Consider the following 20,478-nt stretch of genomic DNA (forward strand, 5'->3'; position numbering starts at 1 on the left):
TTCAGTTCCACAAGTATTATGCTATAAGTAAATTACCTATTCAATAAGCTTATTATCACCATACAATAATTTCAAAAACATTAGCATAAAAATGAGAAGTCTTCTGTACTCTAAAAGCATTTTCTAAGTCTGTGCAAAAGAATATTAGCAATGTAGTATTTTCAGCATAACATGGAATCAGCTCTGCATTAACGATCAAAAATTTTTCTGCTAAATCTTTCAGGTGCAATAATGTTATACACGAGAATCTGACTAACCTTTCAATAGGGAATCATACAACTAATTCTTCACATCCATACTAAAAATGAGGATTTTGAGCTGGAGAGATGGCTCGGGGATTAAGAACACTGGCTGTTCTTGCATAGGACCTAGGTTCAATATCCAGTAGCCACAGCAGCTTATGACTGTCTGTAACTCCAGTTTCAGTAGCCAATGTCCTTTTCTGGCTTCCTTGAATATCAGGCATACAAATGGCACAGACATATTTGCCAGCAAAACATCCACACACATAAAATAATAATTTAAAGACAAAATTCTAACTATACATATCCCTACCCATATTTTTAAACAAAACGAGGTTTTAACATGAGCCAGTAAGATGGCTCAGCAAATAAAAGCACTTATTGCCAATCCTACAACCTGAGTTCAACTGCTGGAACCCACATACGTGGTTTACAGGAGAAAACTGACTTCTACAAGTTGTCTTCTGATTTTCACATGCAGACATACACACAAGTACATATGTAACTTTCTTTCTCAATAAAGAAGCATTTGTTAGTATTTCATATTGTTATGCTGATGTCTTAATCTCCCAGAAATCAATCTGAAAAGCAGGGGAGTTTCCATTAAGTAAAATCTTAAAACACACCTAAGTGTCTTCGCTGTACTTTAGTTAATAATTGCTAATTCATAGTCAGAATAAGAGTGATCATTTTATGTCTTTAAAATATCTGAAATGAACAGTTTTCACTTACTATATTGGGCATTACATTTTCTGTATTTTCTTTTATTCTATACTTAACCCAACAAAGAAAGTACTCCCTGATTCAGCAAGGCTTGCAGACTTTGGAAACTGTTGCTCTCATCTGTAATTTCACTTGTGCAGTAACAGCACAACAGGTGCTATCTCCCTATTACCATGCATTTTCATGTAATGTGTACATGGAATCTCATGATTACATCTCAATCTTACGGGCACATATATCTGTGGATGGTCAGAAAGATGACTTTTCATTTAGTTATATAATTTTAATGTACAGAATATATACTGGGACATGCTTCATAACTAAATGTATTTGTCCCATGAGAACTGTGGACACTTAAAGGCCTGCCCTGTTCCTTTTGCTCAGACTAACTGCACAATTAGCTCACGTAGTTCAAACTACACTAAAGGTTTTTGTAAATAGCTCTTAAGTTTAAAACTTTATAGCTGTGCACAAGGTCGGATCACAGATGTCCAGCCAAGGCTGCTACACAAGCACCCAAAGAAAAGCATGCCAGTTCTTCACTTGCCAAGTTTGCTGACAATAGACCTGTGTCTCAAAGCTTGTCACTGGACACTGTGTCCCTCCACCCCTCCAACCCCGGTCTGGTCACATCTGGTCATGGTCTCACTCTGTAACCTTGGAACCTTGTGTTGCCGTGGCAATGGCTCTGCTCCCTATTGCTCACCCTATGAATGTGCTTTTGACCAATGAGGTAACTCTTGTAATTTTATTGCTTCAAGGCTCCTGTAAGGACTAGAGAAGAAGCTGGAAGAAGCTAGGAGAAATTAGAAGTAGGGCAGGAGAATTAGAATAGAAAGTAGAACAATAAAGAAACTGATTCAGAAAAGCACATGTGAGAAAGTTCATTCACCCTTAGAAAAAGTCCTTTTCACTTGCTATGCATCCATTCTGAACCTGGAAGAGAATCTTGGAGTTGGACCCCAAAGACTCTCGTTACTCATCATGTTCCCACAAATAATCTTCATTACTCTGTGTGTGTGTGTGTGTGTGTATGGGTGTGTATGGGTGTGTGTGTGTGTATGGGTGTACGTGTGTGTGTATGGGTGTACGTGTGTATGTGTGTACGTGTGTGCGTGTGTGCATGTGTGTGTATATGTGTGTACGTGTATGTGTGTACATTGTGTGTATGTGTGTACGTGTGTGTGTACATGTGCATGTGTGCGTGTGTGTACATGTGTGTGTACGTGTGTGTGTGCGCGTGTGTATGTGTGCATGTGCGTGTGTGCATGTGTGCGTACGTGTGTGCATGTGTATACATGTGTGTACGTGTGTGCGCATGTGTGTGTATGTGTGTGCACGCGTGTGCATGTGTGTACGTGTATTGTGTGTACATGTGTGTATGTGTGTGTGCATGTGTGTGAGTATGTGTGCGCGTGTGTGTGCTTGAATGTGCACGCGTGCATGCACATATGCCATGTGCTGGTCAGAGAAAATTTTGCAGGAGTCAGTTCTCTCCTTCCACCTTGAAGGTAAGAATCAAGCTCAGGTCATCAAACTTGGCAGCTAACACCTTCTTTCCCACTGAGCCATCTCTCTGTACCTATTAGACGTTAGAAATTTCTATCTATGCTGACTAGTTGAATCTGGCACATGCTAGAGTCATCTGAGAGAAGGAAACCTCCTTAGGACTGGACTGTATGGAAGCCTGTAGGGTACTTCCTTAATTAGTGATTGATGGGGGCCAGCTCACTGTTCGGTACCACCCTGGGCTGGTGGTCCTGGGTTTGGAAAAAAAATAGGTGGAGCAAGCCAGTAAGCAGCTCTCCTCCATGGCCTCTGCATCAGCTCCTGCCTCCAGGTTCCTGCCCTGACTTTCTCAGATGATGAAGAATGACGTGGAATTATAAGCAAAATAAATTCTTTCCTCCCCAACTGGTTATGATGCTTTGTCACAGAAACAATAATGCTAACTAAGTCACTATCTCTTTAATATTATTAGACTTGATAATGTGTAATTTCAACTGCTACTAAAGCTAAATTCATATACTTATAAAGATAAGCTTACTAAAAGTTTTATTTCTCTTCAAATATTAAACTCTGTATGTTACAAGTATGGTGATAATCAACGTTGCCATTATAACTATTAGTAGCACCTTTTAGACAGATTTTTTTTTCCAAAGGAATTTTAAGGTACAAATAGGTACTGGGTGGTGGTGGCGCACACCTTTACTTCCAATACACAGAAGGTAGAGGCAGGCAGATCTCTGTGAGTTCGAAACCAGCCTGGTATACAGAGAAAGTTCCAGGACAACCAGGACTGTTACAATGAAAAACACTTTCTCAAAGGACCAAAAAGACAAAACAACAAAAAACAAACAAACAAAAAGATATAAATAGGCATCAACTTACATGTTTACTAGGAGAGGTAGATTCCAGTTCCTGTGAAAAAACCATTTCCTCAGTAAGTATACTGAGATCTGGACTCCCAGGCTGTACTTGTACCATAGATTCAGAAGGTAAACAGAGGACAGAAGGGCTGCCTAACTCTTCTGGAATACAATTTTCACTGTTTCTGTGAGAGTAGGAAGGTATCAGAGACTCCTCTTCACTTGTAAGTCCTGAAAACACAGGGTGAAAATGTCCAATCTTGGTCAATGAAGAAGTTAAATTTGTTACACTTTAGACTAGTTTCCAGCATAGAACCACAATACTTAATTAACATTTACTACTAAAGTCTGTTCATTAACAATTTTGGCTGACACCACTTGAGAGCAGATATTAACCAGTGATGATGACTGGCAACCTAAGTACGAGCGTATAGAACAATTATGATCCACAAACATACCCCCTTTGCAATGAAAACTGCTTCAGTCATTCATCGAAAATCATTTAGTACCTCGTTGGTACAGACCTTCAATGTCATCAGGTGTGGACCCAATACCTCACTGTTTCCTCCCATTAACAGCTATTGGAGAGTTCCTTTCTCTATAGTCGGCAAAGTTGATGGTGTCATGTCAACTTTCCATAAATGTATGGGTCTTTCTTGGGTTATCTGTTCATAGTCTATTAATTATACACAATGGAGTTCACTATATTCTCATACACATATATAACACATCAGATTCACCTATATCTTCTCTTGTTCTCTTCCTACTCTCACTGATCTTTTCTCTTCCCAACTAATTCTCCCACTTTCAAATTTTTTTACAAAAGTATTTTTAGAAAAAATTATTTTTATTTATGTGTACGTGTGTGTCTGTGTGAATGTGTCATGTCTGTGTGGGTACACAAGGAAGCCAGAGTAGGGCACTGGAGCCCTTGAAGCTGGAGTTAGTCAGTCGTAAGACACCTGACAGGTGCCAGCAACAAAGCTTCAGTCCTGTGAAGGGCGGGAAGCGCTCTGAGACACAGAGCCGGCTCTCTAGCACTGCTCCTGCCCTGTCCCTTTAAAAGTGATTTCATTAATATAATCAAGGCTGCATGTAGGAGCATCACCAAGTAGGGTTTTGTTGATTTATTTGGTTAGTGTTGAGTCAAGGTTTCATATAGCCCAAGCTGGCTTCAAACTTACTGTGAAGCAGAAACTGACCTTGAACTTCTGATTATCCTGCCTACACTTTGGAGGCAGTCTTGTGCCATCAAATCTAGGTGCTGGGGGAGGAACCCAAGGCTTTATTCTAGGCAAACATTCTAGCAGCTGAGTTACATCTTCAGCCCACAACTGAGTTTCATTTTTTTGGATTTCCTAATCAATGATCTTGCTAAAGTCACTCATTATTCTAATAAAGTGGAAAATCCTGGTTTTGTGTGTGTTTGTGCATAGCACATGTGCATCCGTGTGTGAGTGTGTAAAGGGGTACATGTGCACATGCATGTGCAGTTATATACGCCTGTGCACTCATGTGTGGAAACTAGGAAAGGTCAGGTGTCCTCTATCACTCTCTGCCTCATTTCTTTGAGGCAAGGTCTCTCACTGAATCTGGAGCTAGCAGAGTCTCTGCCCCTCCCCGCCCCCATTCTGGGATTACAAGCAAACATGGATGCATGCCCAGCTTTTTACATGGGTACTTAGATACAAACTTAGGTTCTTAAGCTTATGAGACAAGCACTCTTACCCAATGCATCATCTCTCCAGAATCAAATTCTGGATTTTCTATGTGCATACCTTTATTAACTGTAAATAATTAGAATTTTGTATCTTCCACCCAGTCCATACTTAATTGTCCAAACTTTAATTGTTTTTCAGGCCCTACTGAACTACTTAGAACATTCATACAATGCTTAATAAACTTTTTCAAGGAGAAAAAATTTCTGTTTTAACACTAAATATTGTGCGGGGGGGGGGGGGGGGGTGGAGGCGCACGCCTTTAATCCCAGCACTCGGGAGGCAGAAGCAGGAGGATCAGCCTGGTCTACAAGAGCTAGTTCCAGGACAGGAACCAAAAGCTACGGAGAAACCCTGTCTTGAAAAATCCAAAAAACAAAAAAAACCCCACTAAATATTGTATCTGTTTTAAGTCTGAGGTTTTTATTTTGTTTTGCATTAATACTATTTTCTTCCATCAAGACAGCTCTTTTCCATATGTATTTTTATCTGAGGTTTATGTACATGATCCGAAGTTTTTTTCTGAATCTATGAAAGTGATCAAGTTATTTTTCCTCTTTAGATTAGATCTGTATGCATAGTATTTAGGACAGAGAAGAACAGTTTTTTTTTCCTTTCATGTTATTATTTTATGGATTTAGAATTGAAGTTATAAATTAATGTCATAAAGTGAGTTGAAAATGTATATCATTTTTATATGCTGTGGAAAGTAAAGAATTATACACCTGGGTTTTCCCTTTTTGAATGTCTACTAAGCTTTGGCAAGCTGAACATAAATGTTTACACTGGCAATAAGTCACTTATATTCTCCTTAAAAGAGCACACCGTTTGTAACTGCGTTGCCTTCTTCACTGTGAATTATTTCCATCAAAAAGAAATAAATATGTTACACTTTAGTTTGTATTTATTACCTTTCTGTTCTGTTCTTTGGTTCTCCAGTTCTTTCTTAGGAGTTTTGGGTTTTATTAGTTCTTTGTCCCAGGCAGCCAAAGCTTGTTTTTCCATTTGTCGAATTTCTGCTTCTTCTGCATCTAAACGCCGCTTCCATTCCAGGAGCTCCTCCGCATGTTGTCGTCGTTGCATTAGTTTTTGTTCCCGCTTTGTCAGAAACCTACAGTCACACCATGAAGAACAGTTAGAAAACTACACAGAGGCAGAGGTCACTTTAAAAGTCATTCATGCCTCACCAACAAGCTGTGCAGAAGCAGGGCATTCACACCCCTCTCTCCCTGAGAAAAGTTTGAAACGACAAAAGTATGATGAGCCAACTTACTGTTTTTAAATATGAGATTAGTGTTTCCTTATAAGAGGATGTCAGGGTAGTGAAGGAAAACTAGTGTAAATTCAGAAAAAAAAATCTAATGCAGATTTCAACAAACTTGACTGGTACAGTTATTAAGTGACTTACATACTCGTTTTCATAGGGGGTTCTTTTTCACAAAATAGTATGTAAGGAATTTATTCTAAAAAGCTCAGATTAGAAAACACACAAAACTCACAACAATAAAGACCAAAAGGAACTATAAAAACAAACCCCAAGTTTCCCAAATATGCAAGCAAGCAAGCAAACAAAAATGGTTATGTCTCCTTTTGATTTATATTTTGAAATTTGGGCTCTGCTTTTACCCAAGAAATGCAATGTCCAGTGACAGATCTTTTGTGTATGCAATAGTGAGCACCATTTGGATGCCACACACATATCAACTATTGGCTCACTAAGTTAGAGGATGCATTAACTCCCTTGAGTCTCTCAATTTAACCTATTTTTGACATTAGACCTTATTTTGGGCCTAAAGGATTTGGAGAAATTAGTGATTTAGGAAAACCACTTTGGTCAGTTGGGAGGCTACTAATTAACTGTCCACAAACAGATGCTGTGCCTAGTGAACGGGCTGCTTTTATTACTGACATTAGATCTGCAATGACAGCTAACCAAGGAAAAGAATTCACACATCCAACAAGCAATAAAAGGCCAAGTGGAACTGACGCCTCCTCCTCAAATAATCATCATGTCATTTGTGTAGAAATAGTAGGATAAAGTCCATATGACATCGGACCAGGCCTCCAGCCTTCTATTAAACAAACAAAAAGAAAAAGCAAACAAAACAAACAAAAAGAACAGAGCATGCTCTATCGAAGAGTGCACTGAAAAAGGTGCAAAGTTACCTGACCAACTGGTTGTAGATATACAGCTGGAATTTGGGATGAAGGTTGGGAAAACAGACACTGAGAGAGGCCCAGTGGTGAGACGTAAAGACAGAGAAGAAGTAGTGAACAGGAGAGCAGTGTCTACAAAATAAGGAGGAAGATTTTAAAATCAAGAGATCAAGAGGCAGGAAGAATGAGAAAGGGAAAGCAAAAGAGTCTAATGAAGTCGTTCTGAATATTATATGCTACTCAGAAAAGCAAATCCTTTTGTGTTTCACACACAAACACATGTATTTATAGATCTTATCAATGAATTCCGAGTAAATGTGTCTTCTTAAACATTGCTTAGTCATTGAGACAGGATTTCTCTGTGTAACAGTCCTGTCTTGGAACTTGTTTGGTAGACCAGGTTGGCCTTGAACTCACTTGAGATCCACCTGCCTCTGCCTCCCAAGTGCTGGGATTAAAGGAATGCACCACCACTGCCTGGCAAGCAACTGACTTTTTTACCTGTACCTTATTGTGTACTTTAAGCTATTAAAGTACTGCGTTTGTCTTATTTAACCTTACCATTATGATCTAGCTTGAAAATAAAATAAAATTCAGTAATCCAATTTACAGAATAACATCTTAACTCTGACAACATGAACTACTAACAATATACTGGACATATCTTGCTTTAGGTCTAACACAGGGCTACTTAAATAATAATATAGAAAATCAATACCCATTCTTTGAAATATCTGGATGCCCAATTAGGAATAAACTGAGGTAGTCTTAATAAATGCTGTCAGCAAAAAATGTTATGAACAGTTCAATCCTAAGGCTAAAGATAAAAAAATTCCATATGTTAAAAGTCTTCCATGCAGAGGAAACTCGTGTTTCTTCTTTTGTAGTAGTAAACAGATCACACACATAGATACAGGACAAATGAGTCCAGTGATGGTTGGAAAGGCTAATCCTCTTTGACAGAGCATGCTCCTGTTCACATGCACACAACAGTGACTTGCAGAAAAGGCAACATTTCATTATTGCCTTGGAAGGGCAAGGGTTAATATCAGTATGTCCCGGAAGTGAGAAAATCTAGGTGTAGATCCAGCCATGGATTCTTTTTTGAAGGCAGATACACCTTGTTCATACATGCCTTAGACAAAAGACTGTCTTTTTTTTTTTTCTCTAAAAGATTTTTTTTTTATGTATATGGTATTCTGCCTGCAGGTCAGAAGAAGGAATCAATTCTCATTATAGATGGTTGTGAGCCACCATGTGGTTGCTAGGAATTGAACTCAGGACCTCTGGAGGAGCAGCCAGTGCTCCTACCCTCTGAGCTGTCTCTCCAGCCCCGTGAAGACTGTCTTAACATTTGTTCTCCACAGACAGCATTTCCTCACCCTATTCATCTACGCATACACATACGGTGCTCTTATATCTGGATTGCCTTGATTTTCTACACAGAACTTTAAGGATAAACATTCCTATAAATGTCAGAGAGACACTGCAACATCCCTTGCCCTTCTTTATGAATGTACAACAAACTTTGATGCTAATTAAAAAACATTACGCAAAATGAAATGCATTTTGGTTAAGGTTAAAAATTATACCATAATGTTCAAATATCACCCACCCTTTTAAATGTAAATCTGATAACTGAATGTAAGACCTAGCATAGAAATTAAAATAGTATTGGAACACATAAAACAAGCTTTTTAAAAATGTATAGGTAAAAATATTTTTGTCCAACCCTTTAGAGAAAAACAATTTTTCACTATCAGAACAAGAACTGATTTTTGTCAATTATAAAGATCAAACATATTCAAAATCTCTGTTAAAAAAGAAGAACAAGAGAAATGACTAACATAAAATGAACAGTTTACAAAGAATGTAAGACATTATATTGAAACATCTCTCCAGAAATATATTTCCTTATTTAATATAAATATATAACTAAAAGTGACCTTTATAACCTGGAAAAACCTTGGGATAATAAGGCAGAGTACTTCACATTAGAGTTAATAATCCTTCAGGATGTGAAACAGGTAATTGTATGGGAATGATGAAAATGCATTGCTCTGAATTTAAGGCCAGCTTGGGTTACATAATTAGCTTTTTTTTTTTTAAAGAAAAAAAGGCTCAAGAAAAGTCATTTATTAGAAATATAAATTTTACCAAGGGCATTACTATCAGTGAAACATTAAAGACAAAACTCTTTCACTGTAGCCCAAAGTATTATCATCACTTCAGAAAAATGTCATAAAAATCAATTCAGAAGGCTGACAGTTAGCAAGTCTAATCTTAAGTTTGTTACTAGGGCTTTAAACTGTTAATCTAACCTAAATTTACCAGAGTAGACACAGACTAAGCTCATACACAAACTAGCACTTATTCTCCAGATGTTTATTGTGTTTAGAGACTGTCAACAGAGCTCTTACTGACAGAGTGCAGGATCAATGAAGAACTTGCACCTGAAACCGTCTTCCTCCCAGCATGCACCAGTCAAAGGCATTTGGAAGAAGACAGAATGGGAGAAGGGTGAGTGTGCTGGGCAGTGTCTGTCGACTTGATACACTAATGTCTGAGAAGAGAAAGCCTCAACTAAGCAGATGCCTCCGTCAGACTGATGGGCAAATCCATGGGACATTGTCTTGATGGGTGACTGAAGCGGAAGAGCACAGCCCATTACGAGCAGTGACACCACCAGGCAGGTGTTCCCGGGTTATATAAAAAACAAGGTGAGGAAGCCATGGAGAACAAGCAGTGTTCCCCCATGGTCTCTGCTTCATCTGTTCCTGCCTGAAATCCCTGCACCGACTTTCCTTTATGATAGACTATAAGCTGCAAGATGAGATAAACACTTTCCTGTAAGAGTTGCTTTGGTCATGGAATTTATTTATCATAGCAAAAGAATGAAAACTAGGAAAGCAATACAAAATTATTTCAACTTTGAAATCAAATGATACCCTGAACAACGCAGCATGTTTCCATGCAAGAACATGGAATAATAATAAATCTTTATTATTAAAGGAATTGTTGTGGTTTGAATGTGCAGTATCCATACGCTTGTGTTTTCAATGCTCTTTTGAAAGCTATATAGTCTACCTGGAAGAAGATGGTCACAACTTTTGAAGGTTATACCTGCCTCTGGCTCACCTCTTCTTCCTTTCTGCCATATGTAAACAGCTGCCTCATGTTCCAGCCACCCCAGACAAGGTCACATATTTTGCCTATGATAATGAACTAAAATTTCTGACGCCATGAACCCAAACAAGCCTTTCTTCCCTTACGTTATCTCTACCGGGTATTTTGTCACTGTGATGAGAAAAGTATCTTTCAGGAAGCATAAAAAATTCTTTGAAAAATTCTCCCCAGTGTTAGGGAATCAAACATGGGGCCTTCTACATTCTACCACTGAGTTATATACTCTCTGCCTATATTTGAGACAGAGTCTTCAGTAGCCCACACTGGTTATGAACTTTTAATCCTTTGGCAGCATCTCCCAAGTGGTGGATAAAAGGCATGCAAAACCATACCCAGCCGAATAAATTCTTATCAAGTTATTCCATGATAATCAAGAGATATTCACATATATGTAGCATTCAAATACTCAGTTTACACTGCCTTTGTCTGTGTAGGTTGGCAGTGTGTGCAGAGGCGTCTCTATCACTCTCTGCCATATATCCTTGAGACAGAGTCTCTCAATGACTCTGAACTAGGTTATCAGCCAGCAGGCCCCTGATGGAGGAAGGTCATTGGTTAAATAAAAAGATACTGCTTGGCTCTCATTGGTTAGGAGATAGGTGGGAGGAGTAAACAGAACAAAACGCTGGGAGGAAGAGGAAGTGAGGTCAGACTCGACAGCTCTGCTCTCGGGAGCAGACGCCTCTGCAGAGAGACGCCATGCCCCGCTCCCAGGCAGACACACGCGATGAAGCTCTGAACTAGAATCTTCCCGGTAAGACCGGTGCTCACAGATTGTTAGAGATGGGTTGATTGGGATATCAGAATTAGCCAGTAAGGGCTAGAGCTAAGGGCCAAGCAGTGATTAAAAGAATACAGTGTCCGTGTAATTATTTCAGGGCATAAGCTAGCTGGGCAGGCGGCTGGGGTGTTGGGGACGCAGCCCCGCCGCCCTTATTACTACAGGCCCCAGCAGTTCTCCTGTCTGCTTCTCACAGCACTAGGGTTACAGGTATGTGTACGACATTTTTATGTGGGTTCTAGGGATTTGAACTTAGGTCCTCATGCTTACATAACAAGCACTATGACCTGCAGAGTTATTACCTAGCCCTTTACTTTAGCTTTAATTATAAAATTTTGTTTTAAGCAGGGAAAATTAAGAGACATAGGAATGAAAAGAAGTCCCTTATTCCTGCTAAAAATTGAGATAAATTTCACCAACAAGGTTATGAAGTAGGTTTATATTTTTACATTTGTTTATATAATGTTTATATGTTTACATCTATACCTCTTGTGACCTATTTTACATAAAAATTCCTATCTTTTTTGACTTATGTTTTTATTTTAGTAGTTCATGAACATCTTAACGTCTCATAAATAACCATCTCAATTCATTTACCAAAGAAAAATCTTTGAAATAAAAATTAAATGTACCAAGTCAGGGATGGTAGTACATGCCTTTAATGCCAGCACTTGGGAGGCAGAGGCAGGTAGATTTCTGTGAGATGGAAGTCAACCTAGTCTCTGCTACAGAGTGAGTTCAAGGACAGCCAAAGCTACACAGCAAGACCCTATTTCCAAAACAAAACTAAAATATAAAAATATTCTTACTTAACCTTTTGAACAATTTAATGTAAGCCACCAAAATCATTTATATAGTTGAAACTCTTGAATTTACACACATGTGAATATGTTTCTTTCAATAGGGTGCTATCCATCCTTGTCTTGGTTACATACAACTTAAGCCACAAATCGACCTTTTCTCGTCTGTCTCTTCTATTCTCTTACCCATGCTTTTTAATAAGCTCTAACTTTGCTTCTAAAAGAAACTTGTATTTATTTGTTTATCTATTTATTTGAAGACATTTTAGTATAAGCCAGGCTGGCCTGGATTTTACTGTGCGCCCAGACTGACCTTGATCCTACTGTGTGCCCAGACTGACCTTGAACTATTTTGTTGCTTTAGCCTCCCTAATGCAGGGATCAGGTATGTGCCACCCACATCACATTCTTTAAACATTTTCATACTCAGTTTAAATAGTCCAAAATTACGAACTGGCTTTCTTGTAATATGGGATGCAAAGGCTCCACTAGAATCGTTTTACTACTGCTTAACTAGAGGATAGATGTATGTCATATGTCATATACATCAAAATGACAAGTGAAATCCTTCCTTAGTTCAAAGTATTAACTTAAAATGCCACTCATCAAAAATCTATTTTCCTACCCATACTTAGTATGTTTCAAGAAAGGTAGATATGGGATAGACACTTACTGGGCAAGGAACTATTTTATAACTATATTTCATCAAAATAACATTGAAAGGGTAACAATCAATAAATATATTTTATATGCTCAGAGCTTATGTGGGCATATAAACTGAACTACATCTAAATAGGAATTTTCTTTAAAGAGGAATTCTTAGAGCTGACTGTGGTGGGGTATACTTGTCATCACATTCAGCACCCATGATGCTGGGCAGGAGGATCAGGATTAATGCCCAGCCTGTGCGCACAGTAAGCTCCAGGTCAAGTTAAGCTGCATTGGAAGATCTGTCTGGGGTGCAGCAGCTTCATAAGACTGCCCCTTCCAAGAATCATTCAGAAGAGTGTAACTTCTTTTGTTCTTGGATCTGTTTTCTAAGTAGGCTTAACACTTTGGGTTTCTCTTAGCATTTAGGGCTTCCTTACTCTTCCTCTAAAGCTCCCATACTGCCTGTGGCTGCTTCTCAGCCATATGTCTGGCTTCCATGCCAGCTTCAAGTGTATGTCTCTTCTCTTTTCCATTCTCCAGGCAGCTGTTGGGATTTACATCTTGCCTGTTCTGGAGGCTTTTTTGTTTTGTTTTTAATTCTAATAAAATTCTTTGAACTCGGGGGCTGGAGAAATGGCTCAGTGGTTAAGAGCACTGCCTGCTCTTCCAAAGGTCCTGAGTTCAATTCCCAGCAACCACATGGTGGCTCACAACCATCTGTAAGGAGATCTGGTGCCCTCTTCTGGCCTGCAGGCACACATGCAAACAGAATACTGACAATACTGTATACACAATAAATAAATACATCTTAAAAAAAAATTTCTTTGAACTTTTGGTTAATGGGTGGGGAAGACCCATGAGACAGCTCATTGGGAAACGGTACTTGTTGCCAAGCCTGAAGACCTCAGTTTGATATCTCAGATGGGTAGAAGAAGAGAACTCACTCCTACAGACTGTCCTCTGACTGCCACACACATGCCATTGCTCACTGACATCATCCTCCCAACAAACACACTAAAAAGTGTTCTAAAACCTTTAAAATGTTATAGGGCAGGCCGGGTTGCTCAGTGGACAACACTCTTGTGATACAAACATAAGGACCTGAGTTTAAATGCCTAGAATCCATGTAAAAATCTGGATTTGGTATCACAAGTGTCTATAGCCCCAGCACGCCCACAGGAAGATGTGAGGTGGGGACAGGAGAAATGAAGGAAACTTCTGGGGCACCTACCCTTGCATATGCAGTGGTAAACAAGAGACTTATCTCAAACAAGATGGAAGGGTGATTGTTGAGTCCTACACATGCATGATGGCACATGTGTAATTTTACTAACACACACACACATATGCACACACACAGATTTAAAAAATATCTTTTAGGGAGGTGGGTATGGTGCCACACACTTTTAATCCTAGCACTTGGGAGGCAGAGGAAGGTGGATCTCTTCTGAGTTTGCAGCCAGCCTGGTCTACACAACAAGCTCCACACGAGCCAGGCCTATATGGGAAACAATGTCTTAAAATAAAAGAAAGAAAAACATGTTTTAGGAGCTGGGAAAATGGCAGAGTAAAGTGTTGGTCGCACGGGCATGAGGACCTGGGTTTGGTTCTCAGCACTACATAAAAATCAAGAATGGTGGTATGCATCAGCACCCCAGTGCTGGAAGAATAGAATGGAGACAGGGGACTCCTCAGGGCCTGTTGGCCAGCCCATCTCGCTGAAACAGGGAGCTCACAGTTCAGTGACACACACATATGTTTTAGAAGAATGTAAAAATATCAAAACACCGGCATGGTGGCTCACATCTGTAATCCTAGCACTCTGGAGACTAAGAAGGACTTCCACAAGTTTCAGGCCAAAGCTATAAGTGAGTTCTAGGTCAGCCTGTGCTATAGAGTTTGTCTCAAACAAACAAAGACAAGGCACTGACCCAAGAGAATCCTAGCCTCTGGTTTCAGCTAAGAACTCATACCTGCTCACAAGACTAAAATTGTACTTCTTAGTCTGAGAGGTGTCACTGAGACAACAATGAGATATCAGGATATAACACTTTCCCAAGTAAGTACATTTAACCTTTCTTTTACTAAAAGAAAAGAGAAAATATTATCATGAATATATATATATATATATATATATATATATATATATATGACTACTACTTTGTTTTTTTTTCTTTTAAATAAAAATCTGTATTAAAATGAGAAAAATTGTTCTACAAATAAGATGCATAGTTAATTGACTATTAGGTAATCAATTAATTCTGCTAAAATATTTTATTCTCTCCATCTAGTCTGATGAAGTAAGTATAATAAATATTACCCACTGATACTTTCAATGTGATTAGATTAAATAGGAGGCACACAAAATGAATTACTTTTCATCCATGCGGCTTCTCATGTTCTTCAGTTTCTGCATGATGCTGCTGGTTTCACTGCTGGAAATAGATATTGGGGAAGGACTGCGGGTCTCCAAACCAGTCGGACCAGGACTAGCTGCCTTATTATCCTTTGTATCATCATCACTATGAGAGCCCTGCAAACAACACAGAGCAAATGCCACTGGCTTTCAAAGATCTCAAGGAAATCTTAAACACAATCAATTACGCTTAATCTATAATAACTGAAATAAAGGTATTAACTACTTATAAAACAGAAATAGATCACATAATTAAAAACAGAATAGTAAAATTGCCAGATGTGGTATACAGCTATAATCCCTGCACTTAGGAGGCAGATGCAGAAGGATCAGGAGTTTGACACCAGCTTGGGTTACCCATGTGAATTTATGGCCAGCCTGGTATACACAGTGAGACTGCCTCAAAAAAAGGTGCAAATTTTATGTTATACATGTTTTACTGCAGAAAGAAAGAGGGAGAGAAAAAGAAACATAATAGTTTTCTTTTCTTTCCTTTTTAAGAACTTGGAAATTTTCTGCCACTATACTCAAGCACCCTCTTTGATTTTTAAAAGTTGAAACACTTTAAATGAATACCATGAGCAATGGTGTAGTGCAGTGGGAGAACGCTTGCTTAGCAAGTATGAGGCCCAAGGTTTAATTCCTAACATGGCTTTAAAATAAGAATTTTTAAAAGGGAATACAATAGACACTATAACTATATAAAACATGCATATACACAAAGAATGAACAAATGATATAAACCAGGAAAATACATTTTTTAAATTTCTTGTGGGAAACAGTATGTTCACAGAGTTTAAAATAGTTTTCTGGGAAAACATGGAGGAATTACTGGCTTAACCAGCACATTACTTCTGAGGAACAAAAAGGAAAACTTGAGGCCAGGTATGGCGGTGCGTGCCTACACTCTCAGCACTCAGGAGGCTGATGTTGACTGCCAGCCTTTCATGGCTAACTTGAGCTACAGAGCAAGTCGCAGGCTAGCCACTTGGGGCTATAAAGCAAGATCTTGTCTTGAAAAAAAAATACCAAAACAAAAACCAAAATAAACAAAAATTTGCACACAACATAGTGAAGTTACAAATAGTAATTTAGACTCATTGATCCAGAAGAAGATGGGTACAGATCCCTTCTCCTTTCCTTCCCCATCCTGAACAAATGAATAGTACAGTCATTAGGAAGAGCATCACGCTTCCACCAAGTGAGAGGAAAGGGACAGCAGGCAAGCAAACATCTAATACAGGAGTGTGGCCTATGTGGAGAATCAGAGTAAAGGGGGCAACCTGAAAGTTCATGTGCAAGTAAGTGGTCAGCACCAAGTCATGAGCATAAACATGGTGAGCAGTAATAATGGCCTTCCCACAGAGAATTTTCTGTCCAAGGCGTCACAGTCCAAAGGGAAAGAATAGATAGGGAAAGAGGAAATGAGTAGGTGTGGTGGCTGGAGTGAAATGGCTCCCATAGGCTCCTATTTGAATACTTAGTTTCCAGTTGGTGGCACTGTTTGCAAAGGATTAGGAGGTGTGGCCTTGCTGGAGGAAGTGTGTCACAGCAGGCAGTCTTTGAGGTTTCAAAAGAGTTGTGCCATTCTCAGTGTGCTCTCTGTGTCCTGTTTGTGGATCGAAATGTTGGCTCTCAGCTGCTCCAGCCAACATGCCTGCTACTTGCTGCCATGATGCAATGCCATGATGGACTCTTAGCCTTCTGATACTGACAACCCAACTGAATGCTTCCTTTTATAAGTTTCTGTGGTGGTATTATTTTTGTCACAGCAATAGTAATTAATAATGCATTAAGACAATAAAGTCTAGTATATATCATATTAATCAAGTAACAGAGGTACAATGATCAATAATGGAATCAATCAAAATCAAGGTCAAACTATTGATGGCAACAAAAATACAGCATCACTTACATGATACTGCTACCACAGATAAATGACCTGAACCTAATGTCAAGGGAACACTACACAAATCCCAGTTAGGGGATGTTCTACAAAATGACTGGCAACTATTCCTCTCATATAGCAAAGTCAAGGAACTATTCTAGAATGAAGGAGAAAAAAAAAAAAACAGACACAAAAACTGAAAGCTAGTAGTTTTCTGCCCTAGTTATTTCTTATAAAAAACACCCTTTTGACAGTGGAGAAACTGAAAAGACTTTAAGTTAAATAGTAATAATATATCAATTTTAATTTGTTGGCTACTTATTGTCATGCAACTCAGAAAAATAAATTATTATGTGCTTAATTTTTCTGTTAACTTAAGAATATTACAAAAATCAAAATTGAGAATTATCCTGGATTTACAGTTGTAATATCCTGAGTTTTCCAACACAGTACTGATACTTCACAGTATCTTATAATAGATCCAAATTTTGCTCTTGCCTTAATATCTTTGAATCTTATATCAATATTAAATTAAATCTGGATATGAGTACCATACAATGAGCAACAGACTCTCTCTATTCAAGAGAAGAAATGACAGAAGGATCAGCAAATCCAAAGATTCTGTCCCACTTTAGTTCATAAGAGGAAAGAACTTAAAGGTAATGAGAAAATTATGTGTTCTTTCCAAAACAAGCACATGCCACGTGAAGGTGTTCTCCCACTGTATACAACGGCAGGCACACAGGACTTTAGCCTAGTTATTATTACACCATACTGAACAAACATACCGATCATTTCAGAATACAAAGTGAGCTAAGATTAGCAAGCAATATAGGCAGAAAATAAATTAATAAAAAATTCACTTAAATTACCAATTTATTCTCCCCTGCAGACTTCAACTTCTCCTGAAGTTTTATGGTGGTCTGCCGGATCCTTTCTATCTCTTCCTGCTGCTTAAGAATCAGCTGCCTTTCCTTCCGAGCTGCTTTATTGGCTTCTTGAAGACGTTTTATTTCAGCCTAATATTTAAAGAGTTAGGAAAAGAAATTGAAATTTGAAGGAGACAAGTTCAAAGGAGCATATAAAAAAAGAATCAAATCATTATATGTCACAGATATAATGTACTTCTAGACAACAATACTAAAACACTCAAATTAGTGAGGGAGGAAAATATTAAAAATAACACCATCATTCTAAAACAATGTAAGATAATCTCTTAGCTTAAAAAACTGTAGTTAAAGATGCTGGCAAATTCAGTCTTTTCTAAATCTAAAATATCTTTTATATTGTCCCACAATGTTACTGTATCTTTACATTTACCCACTTAATAGATGAACATCAGCAAATCAATTAGTGTAACCACTATTCTACTATTAAATTCTTAGACACAAACATTTCTCACTATCCAAAATAATGCTTTAACCTTAACTGTTTCATGTTATAAACTAGGCGTCTCTAAGAGGCCCTAAAAGTAGGAAAAGCAAGTCACTGAATCAGTCTACTGCCCTCAATACCGTTTTAAAAGTGCTTTCAACCCGAGCATGCTGGTGGACACCTGGGAGGCTGAGGCAGGAACAACAGGAATCTGAGGCCCGCTTACTCTACACAGAAAATTCCAGGCCAGCAAAAGTTACAAAGATCTTCTCAAAAATAAATCAACAAAAACCACCTGCTTTCAAAAGAAAACAAGAAGAGTATTCACCACTTACAATATACCAGAAACACTTAGTACTACACTGTAGCCAGCATTCGTCACGTAATGTTGGCAGCTAATTTAGTGGGAAAAAAAAATTCACTGCTAATAATTGTTAACAATTATCAGAAACATCCTTTCTCATTAAAAAAAATCATTTTACCAATGAGATAAGCACAATAAAGATACTAAAAATCTGCTACTTTTATTATTTTAATTATGTTCGAGAGCTATTTTTTAATTATTAGCAATCCGAAAAGTTAATAGTTTGTCAGTACTTGGGATTCCAAGAATGCAGCAAAGTGCAAGATAAATATCTGCATTTACAAATCCTTGTCAATAATTGTTAGAATTCTGGTAGAAGAGTCAGTGGGTGGAAGTGCTTGTCCTGCAAGCTGGAAGACCTCAGTTTCATCCCTAGAACTCGAGGGTAGAGAGCTCTGACTCTTGAAAGCTACACACCTCTTAACCTACACACACATGCCATGGTACACATGTGCTTGTGCACACACATACATCACACACACACATATACAACAGTAATAACAAATGCAATTAAATTTTAAACAATCTGTTAAAATTCAGTATTTCTCCTAATTTCACTTATAATGAAGTGTCATATAATAAGAGCAGAAATGAAACATTAGAGAAAAGCAGTCTACCACTTGGCATTACCACTCCTCATAAGTAACCTTCAGCATGTATTCGGTATATATCCTTTTAGCTTATTCCTTTAAAATCTTTCACAAGTAGTTGTACCTACTTGCAAAAACTAGACTGTTTAGTTTGTGTTTTAAGACATTTTACAAATAACATCATAAGTATATATTTTCAGTTCAATTCCACTTAGTATTACTTCTGAGATACTGCCTGTGTGTGTGTGTGTGTGTGTGTGTGTGTGTGTGTGTGTGTGTGTGTGTGTGTGTACATACAAATATTCTACAGGGAATCAAACCCAGGACCTTACACACTCTAGGCTAGCGCTCTACCACTTAGCTACACCCCAGTCTAGACATTGCTTTTGATACTTCTCCATGTTAACTGATACATTCTAATGTTGCATAAAATACCTATTCAAATAATGCTCAATGAAGTTATCTGTTTGGTCTCCATGTGAACGGATATGACTTTCTCTGGAGTACAGGATCTCAAATGTTCACGAGTTCCTAGGCTCTCCAGGGCCCTTTTACGTAACTTACTACCAAACTACTTTTATGATATAAAGACAACATTTGTTCTACTCCAAGTTATTCTCTCTTGAGTATGAAATAACTTTGTTGTATTTTTAAGGAAGTCACTATATAAATTATAAAAAATTAATGACAACAATGACATATACAGCAAGTTTTGATTTTTTCAATATAATATATTGGTCAGTTGGAAAATGTAATTTTAATACTTAATGTGCATTCTAAATGTTCACATTTTATTATACAAAAATACGGGCTGGAGAGGTGGCTCAGAGGTTAAGAGCACTGACTGCTCTTCCAGAGGTCCTGAGTTCAATTCCCAGCAACCACTTGGTGGCTCACAACCATCTGTAATGAGATCTGGTGCCCTTTTCTGGCCTGCAGGCAGACATGAAGGCAGAATACTGTATACATAATAAATAAGTAAATCTTTAAAAAAATAAAAAATATTATTATATTTTTATCTCAAAAGAAAAATTATTTAGTAAGTAGCAGATAAAAGTTTTATCTTCCTCTTAAAAACTTGATCTTCAGTAACAATAAAGAGCATCCTTTGTTTTCTTTGATGTCACAACCATACCTTTTTTAAAGAGTGTATGGGTGTTTTGCTGTATGTATGTCTCTGTATCATGTGCTTAGAATGCCTAAGGCCAGAAGTGGGCAT

At 38.1% G+C, this 20,478-nt stretch overlaps 1 protein-coding gene across 4 annotated transcripts in view; it reads right to left on the minus strand.

The window, feature by feature from the left end:
- The window catches only part of Cep350 (centrosomal protein 350), a 144,810-nt gene that overhangs the window by 39,138 nt on the left and 85,194 nt on the right, over positions 1 to 20,478 (minus strand). For 2 of the 4 annotated variants that reach the window (XM_075988296.1, XM_075988295.1), the window contains exons 26-30: positions 17,804 to 17,950; positions 15,003 to 15,160; positions 7,219 to 7,341; positions 5,964 to 6,163; positions 3,357 to 3,565 (exon numbers count right to left, since the gene is read on the minus strand). In XM_075988296.1, the coding sequence (XP_075844411.1) occupies positions 3,357 to 3,565; positions 5,964 to 6,163; positions 7,219 to 7,341; positions 15,003 to 15,160; positions 17,804 to 17,950 (837 nt within the window). The remainder of the gene's footprint in view (positions 1 to 3,356; positions 3,566 to 5,963; positions 6,164 to 7,218; positions 7,342 to 15,002; positions 15,161 to 17,803; positions 17,951 to 20,478) is intronic. The other 2 variants (XM_075988299.1, XM_075988297.1) reach the window with 1 other exon arrangement.

Source organism: Microtus pennsylvanicus, chromosome 10, assembly GCF_037038515.1.
Source record: "Microtus pennsylvanicus isolate mMicPen1 chromosome 10, mMicPen1.hap1, whole genome shotgun sequence".
NCBI classification, from domain to species: Eukaryota; Metazoa; Chordata; class Mammalia; order Rodentia; family Cricetidae; genus Microtus; species Microtus pennsylvanicus.